At 45.8% G+C, this 20844-nt stretch overlaps 1 protein-coding gene across 3 annotated transcripts in view; it reads right to left on the bottom strand.

Moving 5' to 3' along the window:
* Positions 1 to 20844, bottom strand: part of LOC112217165 (metabotropic glutamate receptor 8) — a 362177-nt gene that overhangs the window by 22500 nt on the left and 318833 nt on the right. For all 3 annotated transcript variants that reach the window (XM_042300187.1, XM_042300186.1, XM_042300188.1), the window contains 2 exons: positions 6468 to 6607; positions 3476 to 4411 (listed from right to left, as the gene is read on the bottom strand). In XM_042300187.1, coding sequence (XP_042156121.1) covers positions 3476 to 4411; positions 6468 to 6607 — 1076 coding nt within the window. The remainder of the gene's footprint in view (positions 1 to 3475; positions 4412 to 6467; positions 6608 to 20844) is intronic.

Below are 20844 nucleotides of genomic sequence, written 5' to 3'. Positions count from 1 at the left end.
TACAAAACATCAACTGCATTACACTCCAACATCCCCACGGGTACACCTAGAAGGTGAACACTGAATATCTAAGGTTGATTCAATTTAGTCTAAGTGCTGTAGCCTCAACATCTAATTAAGTTCAAATCCTATGCTACACAAGTGTCTATGTTGTAGGGAAACAGGCTGAATTCAATCAGCGTGCACAGTAGGCCTACTGTTTATGTACATATTTATGATATTCAAGTGATTACCTGTCAAAACTGTTGATTTCAATTCCAGCCAATCCACTAACAGGAAGGGGTTGAGTCCCAAATGGCACCATTTCCCTTCATAGCGCACTACTATGGGCCCTGATCAAAAAGTAGTACACTAGATAGGGAACACGGTGCCGGGACACAACCAGGATGTTGATGTTATGTGTGTGGTTGGTAGGCAGCTCCTTTGATCTGGTCATAGACACTGTACATACAGAGTCATTATATAAAGAGACCACCTTCTGCCTTCATTGATTCTGGCCCCTGATAAATACAGCTGTCTCCGAACCTTTCGCAAATGGAAGCCTTTTCTCTATAGAGTGCACTACTTTTGACCAGGCCTTTAAAGTGCTGTATATAGGGAATAGGGTGCCATTTGGGAAGCATCCCCGGCCTCCCCAGCCACGACAATAAAGCAGTTTGACATTTACAATCAATACTGTAAGTCCTCTTTGAATCCCAATGAGTGTAAAGTGCATATAACATGGGCGCTAAACACACACAAACACACGGGTGCACACGCGCAGATGCAGTACACGCACACACACACACACACACACACACACACACACACACACACACACACACACACACACACACACACACACACACACACAGACATGCACGTACACGCGCATGAGGAATATTGGATCAGGCAATGATTACTGAGAAAAGAGGTGTGGAGAGAAGGTGTGGAGTGTTTGGAGAACATCAATACGGTCAATCTAAGCATCAGAATAGAAATACCCCTGAGGACATAGTGATCCGAGTCTGGCCTGGGTGCATGTTTGTGTGTGTGTGTGTGTGTGTGTGTGTGTGTGTGTGTGTATGTTCATTTCGCTCAGCCTGTATCAAAACGACAGACTTCGATTATCACCATCTGAATCAGTCTCCTCATTTTGACAAGCAGCATCTACATGTTCACTCCTTGCAAAATCAAAACCCAATTTGTTCTCATGCTCTCTTATATTTCCCGACATTTATATGTGTCAAAACCCACAAATCAGTTCCCTCATTTGATTCAATTGTTGACCAGCCTTCCGCTGTCATCACATCCCACAGTGACATGGAAGTGATGATCAGATTCACAGCTCTGTTTAGCTCCTATTCTTCCCAGGGCCACATCCACACCAAATCACTTGTGCAGCGCGTGTGTGTGTGTGTGTGTGTGTGTGTGTGTGTGTGTGTGTGTGTGTGTGTGTGTGTGTGTGTGTGTGTGTGTGTGTGTGTGTGTGTGTGTGTGTGTGTGTGTGTGTGTGTGTGTGTGTGTGTGTGTGTGTGTGTGTGTGTGCAGAGATGGACAGTATTTCTGTTACATGTATTTGAAGTATGTATTTTGACTACTTCTAAGTATTCAGTCATTTTGTGTTACACTGGGCTGAACTACACTCCCAATGTATTTTGTAACATGATACCTTCCGGGGCTGTAATTTGTATTTTCAAAATACTTTTCTATACAATATTTTTTATATATAGCTGTTCGCCATTTTATGGCCCCCTTTCACCTTGCATTGGTATCAGAAGGCTGATGGCACTATGGTGGGATAAGAGCATCTGCTAAATTAACTAAATATAAATGTAATCTAAAAATGAACAATTGCAAAGCATGCTGAGTATTATTCTAATGAGCTCCACCTCAAAATAAAGCCAATAATTAATACCCAGTGTGCTTTGCAATTCATACGTTCATTTTCACATTTACATTTGGTAATTTCGCAGACACTCTTATCCCGTGTGACTTACTATTTACAGTCAGTGCATTCAACTAAGGTAGATAAACAACATATCACCATCATAGCAAGTAAAATGTTTCTGGAACCGTTACTGAGAATGCTGTTGCTGATTGTGCTGGCTGTGTGTGTTTTTACCAGTAACACCATTACTGAGAATGCTTGTTGCTGTTCGTGCTGGCTGTGTGTGTTTTTACCAGTAACACCATTACTGAGAATGCTTGTTGCTGTTCGTGCTGGCTGTGTGTGTTTTTACCAGTAACACCATTACTGAGAATGCTTGTTGCTGTTCGTGCTGGCTGTGTGTGTTTTTACCAGTAACACCATTACTGAGAATGCTTGTTGCTGTTCGTGCTGGCTGTGTGTGTTTTTACCAGTAACACCATTACTGAGAATGCTTGTTGCTGTTCGTGCTGGCTGTGTGTGTTTTTACCAGTAACACCATTACTGAGAATGCTTGTTGCTGTTCGTGCTGGCTGAGTGTGTTTTTACCAGTAACACCATTACTGAGAATGCTTGTTGCTGTTCGTGCTGGCTGTGTGTGTTTTTACCAGTAACACCATTACTGAGAATGCTTGTTGCTGTTCGTGCTGGCTGTGTGTGTTTTTACCAGTAACACCATTACTGAGAATGCTTGTTGCTGTTCGTGCTGGCTGTGTGTGTTTTACCAGTAACATCAGTGCAAACAGTTTGCCAACTAGAGTCATTGTGGAGCTGAACGCTCACCTCGACACAATTGTTTATAGGCTAATTGGGGCATCGTACAAGTGTGTGTCAGCCGCATGGCAACAGAGTAAAGTAAATGGGTGATGGTGTGACTCGGTGATGAGCTTTAATGAGGACCTTCTTCTCCTCTCCCTCTCTTTTCCTCTCCTGTGGGTATTTATTGTTGTACAGTGTCCCAGCTATGTTCCCTCGGTCTCTAAGATTGTTGGGGTGTTGCATTTGAAATATACCATCTGCCAAACAGCAGTGGAACATTCACTGAAATTCCACTGTGCAGAAAACCTTTTCAAATGACCTGGAAGTGCCATTCTCCAAGTGCAGCTAGCTCAAACCTGACCTCCAGCACACAGCAGGTCAGAGGTTATGCATAGGAACTAGCTTTTGCTTTCTCAAGCTTCCTAGAGCCCTGCTCGGCTGTGTATACCTTGCCAATCTACCGCCTAGAGCCGAGGCAAGAGGTAAGGCAATATGTTCTGAAGTTCAGGCCTGACACACCCACACTGACACAAAGAGTGATCCAGAGAGAGAGAGGGAGTACACCCTGTATATGATCCTCTTATTAAAGCTTGCAAAGACTTGGCTCTAGTCCCTCAGATAGAAAATCCAGTCTTATTCACATGGGAAGGTGAGGGCTTTAGACTTAAGCTATTATGACAGCTCCATTCTGAATCACTAGCTGACTGATGGGAAAGAGACCATTCATCCAAAATCATCCATTCATTAGAAACACACAGGCTCCACTTTTTTTCCGTGTTTGTGTGTTATAAAAGCTGTTCAACTCACCCTCTCCGCCGACTGTGCCGTCCCGAAGAAGATGGGGATAAACGCCAGCCAGATTATGCAGGTAGTGTACATGGTAAATCCAATTGGCTTGGCCTCGTTGAAGGTCTCCGGCACTCCCCTGGTCTTGATGGCGTAAACAGTGCATGTGACCATCAGCAGGATGGAGTAGCCCAAGGAGCAGATCAAGGACAGGTCGGAGATGTCACACTTCAGCACGCCGCGAGCCGCCGCCGGGTCCTGGGTCCGCTGCTCTCCGTAGTCCACGAAGGTGTGTGGCGGGTCCACGGCGAACCATACAAACACCCCCAGGAGCTGCACCGAGATCAGGGAGAAGGTGATGACCAGCTGGGAGGCCGGGGAGATGAACCGGGGGGCGCTGACCGACTTCTTCCCCTGCTCGAAGATGCGGTGGATACGGTTGGTCTTGGTGAGGAGAGCCGCGTAGCTGAAGCACATCCCCAGACCCAGAAAGATCCTCCTGAAGGAACACACGCCCACGTCGGGCGCGGCGATCATCAGGAAGGTGATTGCATAACACAGGAAAATGCCCGTCAACAGCACGTAGCTCATCTCACGGCCGGAAGCCCTGACGATGGGCGTTTCGTTGTAGCGGACGAAGGTCACGATAACGAAGGTGGTGGCGATGATGCCTAGCATTGAGATAAAGACGGGAATGACGGCCCAGGGCGAGTGCCACTCCAGCTTGATGATGGGGATGTTCTGGCAGCCCGTTCGGTTGGCGTCAGGACGCTGTTCGTAGGGACACAGTTCACAGCTGAACTCGCTGGCCTGGAAGTGATAGCCCTCGCAGCGCTCGCAGTGCCAGCAGCACGGCACACCCTTCACAATCTTCTTCCTTTCACCCATCCGGCAGGGCACGCTGCACACAGATGCCGGGAGGGACGGGTCGCCTGCCCGCCACTGCATGGCCTCTACCTGGGGTCATAAGGTCACAGGTAGAGAGGAGAGACCAATCAGAGGACAGATAGGTTGGGACTCAATTATGGTTTTGGTTTTAGAAGGGTTGTGATTCTAGACTGTTTCTGGCCAACGAACGTTCTGACTGGAATAGTTCTGACTGTGTAACAGCTTTCTTCAAAGCCTACTGTTGTTAAACTGTTTGTACCTGCATAAACATTTCCCAAAGGGCAACTCAAAGTAATTAGCCAAAGAAGAACTTCTTATCATTTCCCTTGTGCAGCCTGCTAGGCATAAATCTCGAAGAAATTAAACTGGTTTAATCAGAGCTGGCACAAATTGGCCATCTGCATCAGTCTGATGCAGTTTGTGTGTATTAATAAACTGTTTATAACACAGCCCAGGGTGATGGGAACGGAGCTCCTCTCTCTATCTCTGAACAGGCACACAAAGCACTGATCCAGCAGAACTAGAGGAAACTGGCTGGCTGGGGATTTTGCTGAGAGCAGAGGAAACCTGTCTGTATACGTTGTTTTAGATTTGTGTTTTATTTCCCTTTATTGCTATTATGTCTTCCTGTTCTTTTGTGGTAAAGTGATATTCGGCCATGCTTGCTTTATGAACGCTCAAAAACACATTTAGCCTGGCCGTGAACTTTCTGGGGTATAATTGATCATTGTTACCTGATGAAAAAATACTTTAGGTCTCATTAAAGTTATCCCATAAAGCATTTTGAGCATGTCATGAAGGAAAAGCATGTCCAATGGCACAACTGATCCTAAGGGAAGAGATTTAACCACCAGAAGAAAGTAACTTCCGGCACATCGGTGAATCCTTCTTCAATTCTTTGGATACCTTGAATTGAAAACACTGTTAAGGTGAAACAAAATGTTTATGGAATGGAGATATTCTGGCTCTAGTTCTCAGCAGCCGGCCGAGAGAGAATAGTAGTCTGTTGCTGCCTCCCAGTCCAGCCAAGGTACATAGATCGAAGAACAAAGTGAACTCGCAAGAGAAATTCAGCCCTGGAAGAAAAGAGAAGTTCAATAGACAATGTTCAGCATTTGAGCCCAACTTCCATTTTCCTCCCAGCCAATTCTGCAGTCTCCAAGTCCAGCCAATTTAGCTTCTACAGTCCGAACTGATCCGCTTATACCGTTGTGAATGGTACGTGCAGGTAAGTGGTAAGTAAGGGGAGTCAGATAGGTCTTGAGCATTGTTAGGTGTAGGTGTACAGCATGTGTGCTGCCTGACTGATCGCTGCACGTACGACCAGAGCAGATGGTGTCTGTCTGTCTGTCTGTCTGTCTGTCTGTCTGTCTGTCTGTCTGCCTGTCTGTCTGTCTGCCTGTCTGCCTGTCTGTCTGTCTGCCTGTCTGCCTGTCTGTCTGTGTGTGTCCCTCCCCCCCTCCAGTGTTCAGGTGTTATCGATGTGCTCTCTGACTCCGACAGAAACTCATGCTGATGGAGAGGAGAGAGGACCTTCCTGCTCGCGCACTTCCTAGCTCTATCCCTCCCTCTCCTCCCTTCCCGCTCTCTCTCTCTCTCTTCACCCTAACGAGCCGGGCTCAGGTCACATATATTAATGATGCAGAAAGTGTGCGCGTATGTGTATGTGTGTATTCGTGTGTATGTTCGTGTGTGCGTGTGTGTGTGTATGTTGTCCAATCAGTAACAGCTGAATAACAAGTAGGTGCTCACTGAAAGTCAAGCACTGAGCAGTAGCTGTATGCGTGCAGGAACACAAACTACTCAGAAGTACTGTAAGAATGTAGGCCAAAAAAACACTGGGAAGAGATGGGACCTAAACATGACACGAAAACAAGTTCTGGATGATAACGAATGAATAGAAATCTGAAATTTCAAGACTCGACCTTGAATGAATGCTGATATCTATAAAATGTGTGCGATTTCCGAGCTGTTTGTGCTATTATGTCAAGTCGTTGTTCATTGTCATGCCAAACATGTTGACATGAAGGCACAAACAGAGCCGGGACCAGGCTCTATATGAATACCTTTGAATATGACAACACTAGATCACAAAAGATAGATATTGCTATTATGTTAGTCTCACATTTAGGTGTAGTTTGTTGGTCCAGGTGCCTATGACCTTGTACTCTCTGGTAGAGCGGTTGGTGCTCTGGTACTGGAAAATGTCGTACCGTCCGGGGGCGTCGCCGTTCTCATTGAACACCACTGGAGTACCGGCACTTCCTGGAAGACAGAGGTGGTGGGAAAGGATTAACAAGAAGACACACTGTACATCGTTCATCACACAGACAGATAATTTACCATACTGTAAGATTGTACAATATCTTTGTAGTTCTGCATTTTTCACACCAATACATGATTTGGTCAAACACAAAATATTTTTGGACTAACTTATATATACAACTATGGTGTGTATATATATACACCTACACACCTTATATATACAACTATGGTACAAGGTCTGTTTCTTACAAAGTGGGAATCTTTTTCAGAAGTTCATTCAGTAGCCTCGTGTATACCTGTCACCCTAACGAGCCGGGCTCAGCTGTCACACATATGAATTATGCTAAAAGTGTGTGTGTGTGTGTGTGTGTGTGTGTGTGTGTGTGTGTGTGTGTGTGTGTGTGTGTGTGTGTGTGTGTGTGAATGTGTGTGAATGTGTGTGAACAGCCTCAACCACCCCAGGCGCAAAGTATTTCACAGATGGGCTTTTCTCTCCACCGATTATGCTAAACTCACAGCCTCCTCATCCGTTCTCTCTTCCTCTCCCTCTCCCTCCCTCTCACTCTCTCTCTCTCTATCTCTGGTTCTCTCTCCTCTTATGAATCTTTGAAATCCAATATTTCAGCGCGGCAGCAGTGTGGGTGGAGAATCTGGCCCATCAAAGCAGTAATGTAATTACAAATATAAATCTTAAAAGAGTTGTGCATTACTGACATTCCTACAGAAAGCTGTACGTCATGGCAACAATCTACCATATCTGACGGAACGAAAGGGAGAGTAGCTGGGAGATAGATACTGGGAGAATAAGAGAGAAAGGCAAAGTTGAGAGATCTACCGAGAGAGAGAAAGAGAGAAAAAGTGAAAGACAGAGATAATGTAGTGAAACAGAGAAGTAAACTCCTCTCTCTATCTGCTATGGCAGCTGGTCTCTCAGGCCTCCTGGATACGCACTGCTGCCTTCTCTCTTTCAATATGCACACTAACAATAGTGCTCTAGGAAACCTCTCTCTCGCTCTATATATATATATATATATATATATATGTATATATATATATATTCCAGTGGTAATGAATGAGAAGATTTCCAGAGGACTCTGTGTAAACCACTATCTTTAACCTGCCTCCACACAGCCCCGCCCGCCACATCTCAAAGACACTAGACGCCGGCGCTGGCCGCTTGCTCCTGTCTGTTTGTCTGTCTCCTCCTGCCTTGCATCATTAGAACAGAGAGAGGTGTCCAGACTGGTTGTTACAATACAGCCACCCAGGCTACAAATTGTTAAGGCTAGCAGTGCAACACAGCTCCCTATAAATCCCCCACCCACACACACACACACACACACACACACACACACACACACACGATGCTGTTAGAGAAGCATGAATCATGGCACATCCTCAGGAAAGGATTTCTGCCTGTCAAATTGGTGTCAATATACGGCCCAATATTTCTCACTGTTCCCTGTCCAACCAACGAGGACGATTATGCAGACGCGACTGATGCAAGTTACACACTCACACATGCACAAACGGACGCGCACACACATGCACAGACACGCACTGACACACATAAACGTCATCTCCGGAAAGAGCCTGTCCCAAACCATATTAGCTACTCTGATGACAATTACTGGATACAAGCAAGCTGACTCATATAATTGTTCAGGATGTCCCGTATAAGGGCAATTCGAGTCAGTGGAAGTCAGTGGAGCATGGTCCCGGAGCCATTTCTGAAAGTAGTAACATGGAGATATCGACATTTAAATTTCACACGATTCTGCATCGTTAACCATGACCTTCACTGTGTCAGTGTAAGCAACAACATTTACCCTTCTTTACCACAACACACACACACACACACACACACACACACACACACACACACACACACACACGACAAACCGCAAACTCACCCTTCAGTGGGTAGCCGCAACAACCATTGAACTGGACGAGCCAAACAACACCCCAAAGTCCTTTCATCGACCTAGCCCTCATTGGTCTTTATAGTACATCTCACATGACCAGACACAACCCCCAAAGGAGAATGGGGTCAGAGGCCCCTTTAACCGACACACAGGTATTCAGCTAGTGGTGGGCGATGGTGAGATGAGACCAAGAGCTGAAGTAGAGAGTAGGGTTTTTCAGATGGAAGACTGTTGTTTGAACCTGATCTTCTCCAGTCAGACACTCGGGCTTATGTTTGGTTTGAGGTGAGGTTTTCTTTCTGCTGTGCAGTTTGTGGGTAGAGAGAACGGATTCTAGGTAAGTTGTACTCCTACTAAAAGGCAGGGAGGCAAACCCCTGAAGATACAGTTACAAGGCACAGGTCTAGGATCAGCTTACTCTTTCCTAATCCTAACCTAAACCATTAAGGGGGAGAAAGACCTAAGATCAGTGTCTACAGGCAACATCCTCCTAATCTGAGATAATCACTGCATACCCTGCCAACAGCTCTTCCCTGTGGATCCCCGGAGAGAGAGAGAGAGAGCGAGAGAGAGAACGTGTTTTAGCATGGGTAAAATCTCTGATGGGGAGAATACAGGAGAGAGGGACCGGCTGAACGAGGGTTCAAAAGTCTCCCCCCTCGTGACAGAAACAGAGAGAGTGTTTTGATAGGCCTGATGCAGAAATCGCCCTGCAACCCAGATGAATGAAACATAACATGGAAGAAGGAGCTGAGAGGAGGAGATGAGAGAGAGTGGCTGCCAGCACCCAGCAGTGTGGGCCATACATCTGTACTGCTAATGGGGGAGACAACACACACACACATGCACGTACGCACAGAAGCATGCGCGTAGGCACACGCACGCAGGGATGCACACACACAAACACACACATGCAGTAATGAGGACACATCTTCGTCTCCATTTTCCCTCCATCCCTCTATCCCACACTAACCGGTTACCTCAGGGGAGGCTCTACCTGGCAGATGAGGAAACATCTCTGTGATAATAATAACTCAACTCCCTCCTCCTCCTAAACATCTACGGTTGATCCTCCCTTTTCCTCCTCCCTCATTCTCTCTCGTTCTTTCTCTCTCTCTCTCTCTCTTCCTATCTTTCTTTTGTCTTCGTGTGGCTCTCTTCATATCTTTCTCTTGTCTTCGTGTGGCTCTCTTCCTATCTTTCTCTTGTCTTCGTGTGGCTCTCTTCCTATCTTTCTCTTGTCTTCGTGTGGCTCTCTTCCCATCTTTCTCTTGTCTTCGTGTGGCTCTCTTCCTATCTTTCTCTTGTCTTCGTGTGGCTCTCTTCCTATCTTTCTCTTGTCTTCGTGTGGCTCTCTTCCCATCTTTCTCTTGTCTTCGTGTGGCTCTCTTCCTATCTTTCTCTTGTCTTCGTGTGGCTCTCTTCCCATCTTTCTCTTGTCTTCGTGTGGCTCTCTTCCCATCTTTCTCTTGTCTTCGTGTGGCTCTCTTCCTATCTTTCTCTTGTCTTCGTGTGGCTCTCTTCCTATCTTTCTCTTGTCTTCGTGTGGCTCTCTTCCTATCTTTCTCTTGTCTTCGTGTGGCTCTCTTCCTATCTTTCTCTTGTCTTCGTGTGGCTCTCTTCCTATCTTTCTCTTGTCTTCGTGTGGCTCTCTTCCTATCTTTCTCTTGTCTTCGTGTGGCTCTCTTCTTAATCCCCCCCCCCTTCTCTCCTATAAGACATATGCATTAGCCTAATAATTCACTTGATTACGATCCATTACATACATGCTTCTGGCATACAGAAGCCTTTCTTCGCTGTGCCCTAACCCTCCATCCACCCCGCAGGCATCATGTTGGTAGCCGATCCGTGCAGTTAATATGGTGAGGGATAATATCTACCGGATTTATAATGAGATGAGTGCTTCTTGGCTCAACACGGCAGCTGATTATAATGATTATTAAACTACCAGAAACCTGTGGCATATAGTTTATCAGGATGTGAAAGCAGGAGCCAGAGCCAGCCTTTTTGTTGTGTTTCACAGTGGAAGGGAGCACAGAGGCTGTGTAGCCATTGGTCATGTGCCGTTTTAGTTTAGAAGTGGGCGGGTGAGTAATGGTGTTTTTGGTGTTTTTTTCGACTCTAAACTCAACATCAAGAGTCCTCATGTCAACCGAAGATGTTTTGGCCTCAAGATCTCTGAATGCTTTAGGTACTTTACATTTGCCAGTTGGTCTGAGATTCGATCATTTGCCTGTCTTTTTTTATTGTTCCTAGTTGGTCATTCGCAGTTCTTGCCTGCCTCGGGCAAGTTTCAAAACCATCCAAACCATTGCACTGCTCCTCTAAGCCCTACTATCATTAGGCCAAGGGAAGATATTTAATCACAGAGTTACGAAACACCGCAGCTGAAGAAAACACCTTTTTTGGAGGAGCTCCAAACTAAGTGGCCCTCAGTCTGAACTTGACAAAAGCCTCCCGTTCCTGTTGACTTCTCCTCTTTCTCTCTTTCCTCTCAAGAGGAAGTCTTTTGATTATCTTCCCCAGAACAGAGCAAGGGAGGGAGGGAGGGAGGGAGGGAGGGAGGGAGGGAGAGAGAGAGAGAGAGAGAGAGAGAGAGAGAGATGGGCGAGGGGGAGATAGAAGGGTTTCCTAGAGCACTATTGTTAGTGTGCATAATGAAAGAGAGAAGGCAGCAGTGCGTATCCAGGAGGCCTGAGAGACCAGCTGCCATAGCAGATATACCTCCTCTGTTTACTGACTTTAGCAGACACACACACACACACACACGACACAACTCTCATAGGCCGATGAGGTAATGTCGCATTTCTCACAAAGGCCTAATGGACTTGCTGATTTCATTACGGTGTGACTGTGCCAGAGGAGCGAGATCTGCAGGTCCATACATCTGGTGATGTCAGTTAGTCTAATGCCAGCATTTTAAAATGCATTTAGAGTGAATCAAAAGGATGCATTTACAATCACAGCCGACACCGCATGGCTTATCGTTCTATTAATCCTCCAATGGCTATCTGATAGCTTCTGGTCACCCGGGCTGAGGAAGTGTTCAGTGTGTGGTGGCCCGGCAGGCAAGCGGCAGAGAGAGAGCGATGCCTTAAGTCTCCCCGAAACAGCTGTCTGAGATTTCCGGCTTATTGAACTTATCTCCAGGTATTGATTGCTCTTCTAACGTTGTGAGTGGTGGGCGGTGGTCGGCCGCGCACGCACATACACGGACACACACACAGGCAGACAGAGGTACGGGGAGGGTATTTTCTGCGAGCGGCAGCAGCAAATGAAGCGTCCATTCAGTCTCAGTCTCATCAGTCTCCCCTGTCCAGCCATCCGGTGGCTCATCCACAGTTTGAGGCTGTGTAATACTGTTAATATGGGGACAAAGCACAGAGAGGGAATAGTAGACTGGAGACGAAGGTCGGAACATTGGGAGACTTTAGTTCTGCAGGGTTGCCAACGTACCTTGTTTTCTTCACATGACTGATTGAAGACGTACAGATGTCTTTTGATATCTGTCCTACAAAGTGTTCAAAGACTTGTTGAAGTAATTATCTTTTTGTTTTCTCATGATTTGTCTGCTCTCTCCCTTATACACAGCGTTGTATATCCCTCTTCTTACTCTCTCCATCCCCCTCTCTCCCTGCTAACTGGCTGTATAGCTGTCATGCTAGGGTCAAGTTCTCTCTCTCTCTCGCTCTCTCTCTCTCTCATGAACACGAGGGAGACAGAGAGCTGGTTTCAAACGCAGGGCACAGCAGGTGTTTAAAATAAAGGACCACAGGAGGAGGCAGGTAGCTGGGTCCAGGGGCAGGCAGCAGGTCATACACAGGGGGACCAAACGGCAACAGTACAGGCAGGGAAAAGGCTAGTAACGTCGACCCGGGAAATCAGGCAATAGGTGAATGACAGGTAATTTGAAGCTAAGGTACAGGCAGGGAATAGGAAAAAGGTGTCATTAGTGAGGCAGGCAAAACCTTTCATACACGTGAGAAGTAAATGATGGGAAAAACAGCTCTGCAGAGAAGTGTGTCAAAAAAACAAACAATACCTCAAAAAGATGAGGAGCAAAGAACTGAACTAAATAATGTGTGATGATGACATACAGGTGTGTGAACAGGTGATCAGAATTTGGCTGATTGGGATCTGGAAAGTGAGCTGCATTCAGGGGATCTATGTGTTTGAGAGTATGAGTTGGAAGCAGCCGTTCCACTCTCTCTCTCTCTCTCTCTCTCTGTCTGTCTCTCTCTCTCTGTCTCTCTCCCTCTCTCCCTCAAAGCGAGCAAAAAAGTTATTTATTCTGTAAAAAAGGTCAGATTTATTTATTTTATTTTATTTTTTTACAGACTAAATTACTTTTTTGCTCGCTTTGAGGACAATACAATGCCACTGACACGGCCCGCTACCAAAACCTGCGGTCTCTCCTTCACTGCAGCCGACATGAGTAAAACATTTAAACGTGTTAACCCTCGCAGGGCCGCAGGCCCAGACGGCATCCCCAGCCGTGTCCTCAGAGCATGAGCAGATCAGCTGACTGGTGTGTTTACGGACATATTCAATCAATCCTTATCCCAGTCTGCTTTTCCCGCATCCTGTTTGTAAGAAAGCTAAGGTAACTGAGCTAAACGACTACCGCCCCGTAGCACTCACTTCCGACATCATGAAGTGCTTTGAGGGACAAGTCAAGGACCATATCACCTCCACCCTACCTGACACCCTAGACCCACTCCAATTTGCTTACCGCCCCAATAGGTCCACAGACGACGCAATCGTAACCACACTGCACACTGCCCTAACCCATCTGGACAAGAGGAATACCTATGTGAGAATGCTGTTCATCGACTACAGCTCGGCATTTAACACCATAGTACCCTCAAAACTCGTCATCAAGCTCGAGACCCTGGGTCTCGACCCCGCCCTGTGCAACTGGGTACTGGACTTCCTGACGGGCCGCCCCCCCAGGTGGTGAGGGTAGGTAACAACATCTCCACCCCGCTGATCCTCAACACTGGGGCCCCACAAGGGTGCGTTCTGAGCCCTCTCCTGTACTTACTGTTCACCCACGACTGCGTGGCCATGAACGCCTCCAACTCAATCATCAAGTTTGCGGACGACACTACAGTGGTAGACTTGATTACCAACAATGATGAGACAACCTACAGGGAGGAGGTGAGGGCCCTCGGAGTGTGGTGCCAGGAAAATAACCTCACACTCAACGTCAACAAAACAAAGGAGATGATTGTGGACTTCAGGAAACAGCAGAGGGAGCACCCCCCTATCCACATTGACGGGACAGTAGTGGAGAGGGTAGTAAGTTTTAAGTTCCTCGGCGTACACATCACGGACAAACTGAATTGGTCCACCCACACAGACAGCGTTGTGAAGAAGGCGCAGCAGCGCCTCTTGAACCTTAGGAGATGATGATTTATTTATTTTACCTCACGTTAGTCTCATTCCAAACGTCGTAAATTGTTGGTTATCTGCATGAACCCAGTCTTCACTATGAGTCATCCTTACATCAATTGTCTTAAATCATTTACTTATTACTAACTAAGTAATTCATGGAAATGCATAAACAAACAAACACGGTAAATGTAGTTACATGAAATGATAGGAAAATGAACCGGCATGGCGGCTTCTTAGACAAAGGGGAAATGGGGGGTCGACTAAGAAGTCACTACAGAGTTAATTATAACAATTAAAATGCTAATCCTTTACACATGAACGCTCACTCATTCGGGAACAATTGCAATCAATATATATATTTACGCTCAGTGTGTCGTCTTGATCGCTGGTGAAAAGTTTGTGTCTTTTGTAGAATTGTCCATCTCTCTCCCTCTCTCTCTCAGTTAGAGGATAGTTCAAAGTGACATTCGTTATAGAATGAATGTTTCGGCAGTTGTCGTTCTTTGCGTTCAATGATACTGAATTCCTAGCTGCAGACTAAGAGTTTAACCACGTGGTATGGTATGGTTAAAAGATTCAGCAATGGTCTACAACCTTTGTCCTCCTCGTAATGGAGAAAGTTGGGTTTTATTCGGAATGGCAGAAAAGGGCTGTCCCAGGATGTCTGACCCTAACTGGGTTCAGGGGCGGTCCTCTGATTTAGCTCAAATCCAATTCCCTTTTTGAGTTTTCCTTCATTAAACAGTTCAAAATCACATTGTAAAATTGTCTAAACAGTATCATACTCACTCATTCATCTTATACAACAATTAGATGTAAACCTCATATCTGAGGCTATTAAAAAACAGCATTATGGTAATGTGGCCATACAGTCTCCCATGACGTTCCCAAGTTGTGACAAACGGACCAGTTCGTAGCTGGATTCTTCACCTATCTTTTACACTTTCTCCGAAATTTGTTCGTACCTCAAGTTCTGTGAGGTGGAAGGATTTCCTTTGTCTCCATGAAAAACGACTCTATAACTGTGTGTCCATGAGGTCTTCTCAGGAATTTACGACTTCTGACCACAGCAGCCTAGTTGAAGGAGGCAAGGGGGGAGGCAGGGAGAGGGGTTGCTATACTCAAAGGGGCCAACGTCATGACAATACTGTACTCTATACCATCTACTGCATCTTGCCTATGCCGTTCTGGACCATCACTCATTCATATATCTTTATGTACATATTCTTTATCCCTTTACACTTGTGTGTATAAGGTAGTAGTTGTGGAATTGTTAGGTTAGATTACTCGTTGGTTATTACTGTATTGTCGGAACTAGAAGCACAAGCATTTCACTACACTCGCATTAACATCTGCTAAGCATATGTATGTGACAAATAAAATGTGATTCTCTCTCTCGCTCTCTCTCTCTCTCTCAGGCTCTGAACTAAACACGCTCTGCTCGGTTTTCCTGCAGACCATAAACATAATAACACTGAGATCAGAGGTGATGTGAAGCTCATTCTAGCTCATATATGAATACGATTTAGATTGTATTTCATTTCGCCTACAGGTCCTAAAAACCTTACACACAGCATTGTATATCCCTCTTCTTACTCTCTCCATCCCCCTCTCTCTTCCCTCTAACTGGCTGCATAGCTTTCATGCTAGGGTCAAGATCATCATCTAGCCATTATTCCTCGCTAGTTAGCCCGGGCTGGTTCCCGCAGAGAAGGCTTGTCCTGAGCAGTCAGAGCTAGAGCAGCTGGCCCTGTGAAGACGGGCTGTAATGAGATAGCTCTTTCCAGCATGGCCGTGTCCTTTCCTCGCGGCTCTACGCACACACACACACACACACGCTGACTCCGCGGCTCCACGTCTCAGGGCCTAATTGGTTTTGGCTCTTCTGCCCTCTCCATAGAAGGTTACTGGAGAGCCTCGTGTAGGGTGGCCCCGACCAAGACCACAATATGGTCGAAATATAGGAGCTGCCACTACTGCACTGTAGCTCAATAAATAACGTTTTGTTAGGGCAGGAAAAAATGAGTGGATATTGTTCTATTTCTCTGCCCAAGTTCTTTGTCCAGCGTCCTGTGCTTTTGTGGATGAGGATAAAAAAAATACTGTTATACAGGACGCTGAGACTGAGACCCGCTACACTGTGAATTTCCAGTTTCAATGAACGTAGCACTACCATGAGGGTTGTAGTTGGATCAATACAGTCAATATCCTCACCAGTGTTCTAAAGTGGAAGTGTAGCAGTCCTTTGTGTATGTTTTCTTTCCTTGCTGAAGCGGGGGATTCTCACTCCACACTGTCAGGGGACAGGGTAGTTAATAAATGATCATAAGAACACATCAATGCCATTCAACCACGCTCTACAGACAGACATACTGGAGCTGGGAACAATAGAGAGATGATTTTGGCTTGATGTTCAACACTGAACACGGATGAAAGCTCTCTGCTTGTATCCGTATGACTCATTTGACAGACAACAATGAAGTGTAGAGAAGAAAAGAGGAGAGAAGAAAAAAAAATACACGCTTCTAGCTCTCCGTCCATCCATTGGAGGTTTTGGGGAGATTTTCTGAAAAGTTCCATTATCTAAAAAAAAAAAAAAAAGTATATTTTCTAAAAGGTTTTGCAGTTTTAGTTGAATGTATTCTGTCAAAGTTTTACCCCGGTGTGAAAGTGAAAGTACAGGCTTTATTCCTTCCTTCCCACGCACGGAACTACAATTAAGGTTTCTCATAGACTGAAAAGGAGGGGACCTTGGAAATATTTTCAGGAATAAAAGCGGAGAGATGAACATTGACGGTGAAGAGTGAAGACCTTATCAAGCTTTTCATTAGACCGCCCGAGGATTCATGGAGGACAATGGAGGTGACCTGCGTAGTGGGAGGCACTGTGTGTCATGTCACACCACTCTGGGCTCTGTTCTAACAAACCTAACAGAATGGTAAATCTTAACGCAGGTGGGAGCGCTGTAGGTCCAGGGTTTGTGTCAGAAATATTTTAGCTATTTTCACCATCACAATTATCGGCGAACTTGCTGGCGTTGGCGCGAAAGGGATGTGTTTTGATGAATAAACAAGCGGGTGGGTGTGTCGAGGCGTGGCCTCTCACTGGCCAAGCAGAACGTGCTTCATGGCGAAATATGTGATTGCTTCAAGTTGTGTGTTTACGGTCTTTTATGGATCGCCTTGGAATCAAGTCCAATTCCAATGTTAGTCAGTTATAGTTTATTAAATGGCTTACAGAAACTAAATAACACAATGTAGACCAGGTCCTTTTGACCAGGGCCTGTAGGTGCACTATATTGTGCCATTTGGGACGTTGGCCAAGACTATCCTATTCATCAGAGCAGAAATGGTGGGACACACATGTCCTCGGAAGCTGCAGGGTTGCCAACGTACCTTGTTTTCTTCACATGAGAGACTGATTGAAGACGTACAGATGTCTTTTGATATCTGTCCTACAAAGTGTTCAAAGACTTGTTGTGGCTATTTTTCTACATTCACTTCAGCTGCTCATTGAAAACTGAATCACAATAGCCCGACAGCAACTGAAATGAGATTTTCTCGGGCCAATAACAGTCCCTAAATGTGTTACTTTACAGAGCGTTGTCACAATGACTTACAGTACTAGAGGGGATGTTGTTGGTAGGCAACCACAGAACACGACGTTTCTAGATAAGAGAGGCACTCAGTCTGAGTTGAGAGGATGAAAGAGACACTAGTCTGTTTGATATCTTGCTCGCATTCCGAGTCAATCCCTCCATGGCGATGACTGATGACTGACGACGGACCAGGGCGAAAAAGGAGAGAGAAAGAGAGAAGAGCAACACAACAGGGAAAACATCATCGACGTTGAGCCAAATCTGAAGCATCATGTTTTTGGACGATGAAAATAGGAAATATCCGCAGCATACTTAAAACCAAGCAAAGTCATTCAATGGCCTCTGGATAGAATCAAGCGATAACACAACGTCTGAAGTGGGCTGCATAATAAGCAGGTGCTCGACATGAGACAACCCATGCTTCCTGAACGACCCCCTATTCCCTAAGTGTGCACTACTCTATAGGGAATGCACCATATAGAGAACAGGGTACCATTTGGGACAGAACCAGAGTGTCCTTTAGATGACTGTGGGGTGTAGGGTGTAGAGACTCAAGCTGAACAGAACAGGAGAACCGGTATCAGATGCAGTCCGCACGATGTAGCATGTGATTGCTGCTACAGGTACGGTTCCTTATTGTCTTCCTTCCCCCTGGATCTGCAATGCACCACCATCTGGGTGTGCAGGTGTGTCTGGGTGTGTGTGTGTGTGAGAGTGAAAACAAGAGAGATGGGTAAGGAGACGGGAGAAAAGGAGAGAGAAAAAAAGAGTAGGGGAATGAGAGATAATGAGAAGATAAAGGAGAGCGGGAGAGGGGCAGAGAGAGGGAAGGGAGGAGAGGGAGGGATAGCGCTAGGAAGTGCGCGAGCAGGAAGGTGCTCTCTCCATCAGCATGAGTTTCTGTCGGAGTCAGAGAGCACATCGATAACACCTGAACACTGGTGGGAAGGAGGGATACACACACACACACTGGGGGTCAGTGGAGGGGTCATCCAAGTGTCCAATCTCATGCTGCTGAGAAAGGTTAGATCCTCTGCAGGGTTCGGTGAGGAAGGATCATTAATACGTGCACCGGCCAGTGTGTGTGTGTGTGTGTCTGCATGAGATATCTCCACGCCTGGTGTGTGTTTTCCCTAGATCGTTCTGAAACCTCACTACTGAATTAGGCTCTTCCTCTCGCTGGATTGATTTTCCGCCTGTGACGGTAAGCAGGGGGATCGGGCCTATCGGATCAGCACAGCTCCTCTAAGTTGCATTTGATTGGTATGGATCCCTGGCCCCTGCTGCGGCCATGTCAAGGGCACTGTGGATGGTCCGACTCAATGCCCTCCTAACGGGTGCAGATGAGCTCCATACTAAACTACAGCAAGGAATAGAAGTGTGCTTCTACTGACGCACACTGACTTAAACTCTCTCGTCGTCCCGTCGCTCACACACACACACACGCACACACACACACACGCGCACACACACACACACCTAACTTTATCCAATAACATCCGTAACCTTGCTATGCCAGACATGATGTAGTATAAGAGGCTGTAGCTGAACAACACAAAACAACGTCTACAACATTATCTACATCGGTCGCCAGCAGAAAACACATTCACTCCTCTGGTATCATTACTATTAACCTCCTGTTCAACTCCAGAGGGGCAGAAATCGATACCAACACAACATGCTGCTTCTCTGTGTAGTTAGCTTGAAAGCATCCTGTCGAGTAGCCCCGGGCCTGTTGAAGACAAGATACTAGATGTAAACAACATCAACAGCCCTACAGAAATTCATCTTGTGGCCTCTCGGCATCGAAAAACCAGCAACAGTCAATAGGAAGAAGATTTACTGATCTCTAGTAAGTAGTCTGGTAAAGTGCAGTTTGTCAGGCCTTGCTCTCTGCTCCGTGGCCTTCGACATTCATCTCAGTCAAGTGGGCAGTGACATTTAGCTCTATTAAAGGAGGTTACTGTCTAAAATGGTGGTGAAGTACTATGTTAGCCGTGTGTTTAGTATTCATCAGGGCTAGAATGGCCATAGTAGGACTTGAACCAGCAACCTTGTGTTTATCGGCCCAATAGCTTATGGATTTCTATTTCTATGAAATCTATGGATTTCACGTGACTGGGCATGGGCGGCTTGGGAGGGCATAGGCCCACCCACTTGGGAGTCAGGGCCACACGCTGGGGAGCTGGCCCAGCGAATCAGAATTCGTTTTCCCCCACGAAAGGCCTTTATTAAGAGAGAAATACTCCTCAGTTTCATCAGCTATCTGGGTAGCTGGCCTCAGATGATACCGCAGGTGAAGAAGCCGGACGAAGCTTGGTTACACATTGTCTGAGGTTGTGAGTCCGGTTGGACGTACTGCCATATTCTATAAAACAACGTTGGAGGTGGCTTATGGTAGAGAAATTAACATTCAGTTCTCTGGCAACAGCTCTGTTGGACATTCCTGTAGTCAGCATGCCAATTGCACGCTCCCTCAAAACTTGAGACATCTGTGGCATTGTGTTGTGTGACCAAACTGCTCATTTTAGAGTGGCCTTTTATTGTGCCCTGTACAAGGTGCACCTGTGTAATGATCATGCTGTTTAATCAGCTTCTTGACATGCCACACCTGTGAGGTGGATTGATTACCTTGGCAAAGGATAAATGCTTACTAACAGGGATGTAAACACATTAGTGCAGAACATTTGAGAGAAATAAGCTTTTTGTGCATATGGAACATTTCAGGGATCTTTTATTTCAGCTCATGAAACATGGGAACAACACTTTACATGTTACGTTTATATTTTTTTTCAGTATGGCTATGGATGCTACAGTATTTACAATATTTCATTTGTATTCAATTCATGTGGATTTTGCTGAAGCCACTGGAGTGGTAAAGTTTTGTTCAGTGTTTGTGATTGGATGACAATGCCACTGTATGAATACAATTTTGACCTGATGCACTTACAGTCTTAAAACTGCCTCGTGGACGCAATTCATTTTGGATCGATCAACACAAATTATGCAAATCACGGGAGTTGGAATGGAAACACAACAAATGAGCAGGCGGCGAGATGAATAAATAATACCATAACCAAAAGAAGCAGAAAATACATATTCAAATGAACTGTCTAATGTTATTTAGTGGGAGATGTACCGATCACTTACAGTATGCTCTTCAGGGGCCCGAGAGGAACAAAACAGTCAAATAAGCACACCACTCATAAAAACAAGTTTAAAGCATTTACTGGAGTCTCAAGTCAAGCTCCAAGTTGTTTACCATCTGCAGCAAGCACAAAGTGTTGTAACTATGTTAGGAGAAGGGGATGGATACC

This window comes from Oncorhynchus tshawytscha, linkage group LG17 (assembly GCF_018296145.1).
Source record: "Oncorhynchus tshawytscha isolate Ot180627B linkage group LG17, Otsh_v2.0, whole genome shotgun sequence".
Taxonomy (NCBI): Eukaryota; Metazoa; Chordata; class Actinopteri; order Salmoniformes; family Salmonidae; genus Oncorhynchus; species Oncorhynchus tshawytscha.
This window is presented reverse-complemented; position numbering and strand designations above follow the sequence as displayed.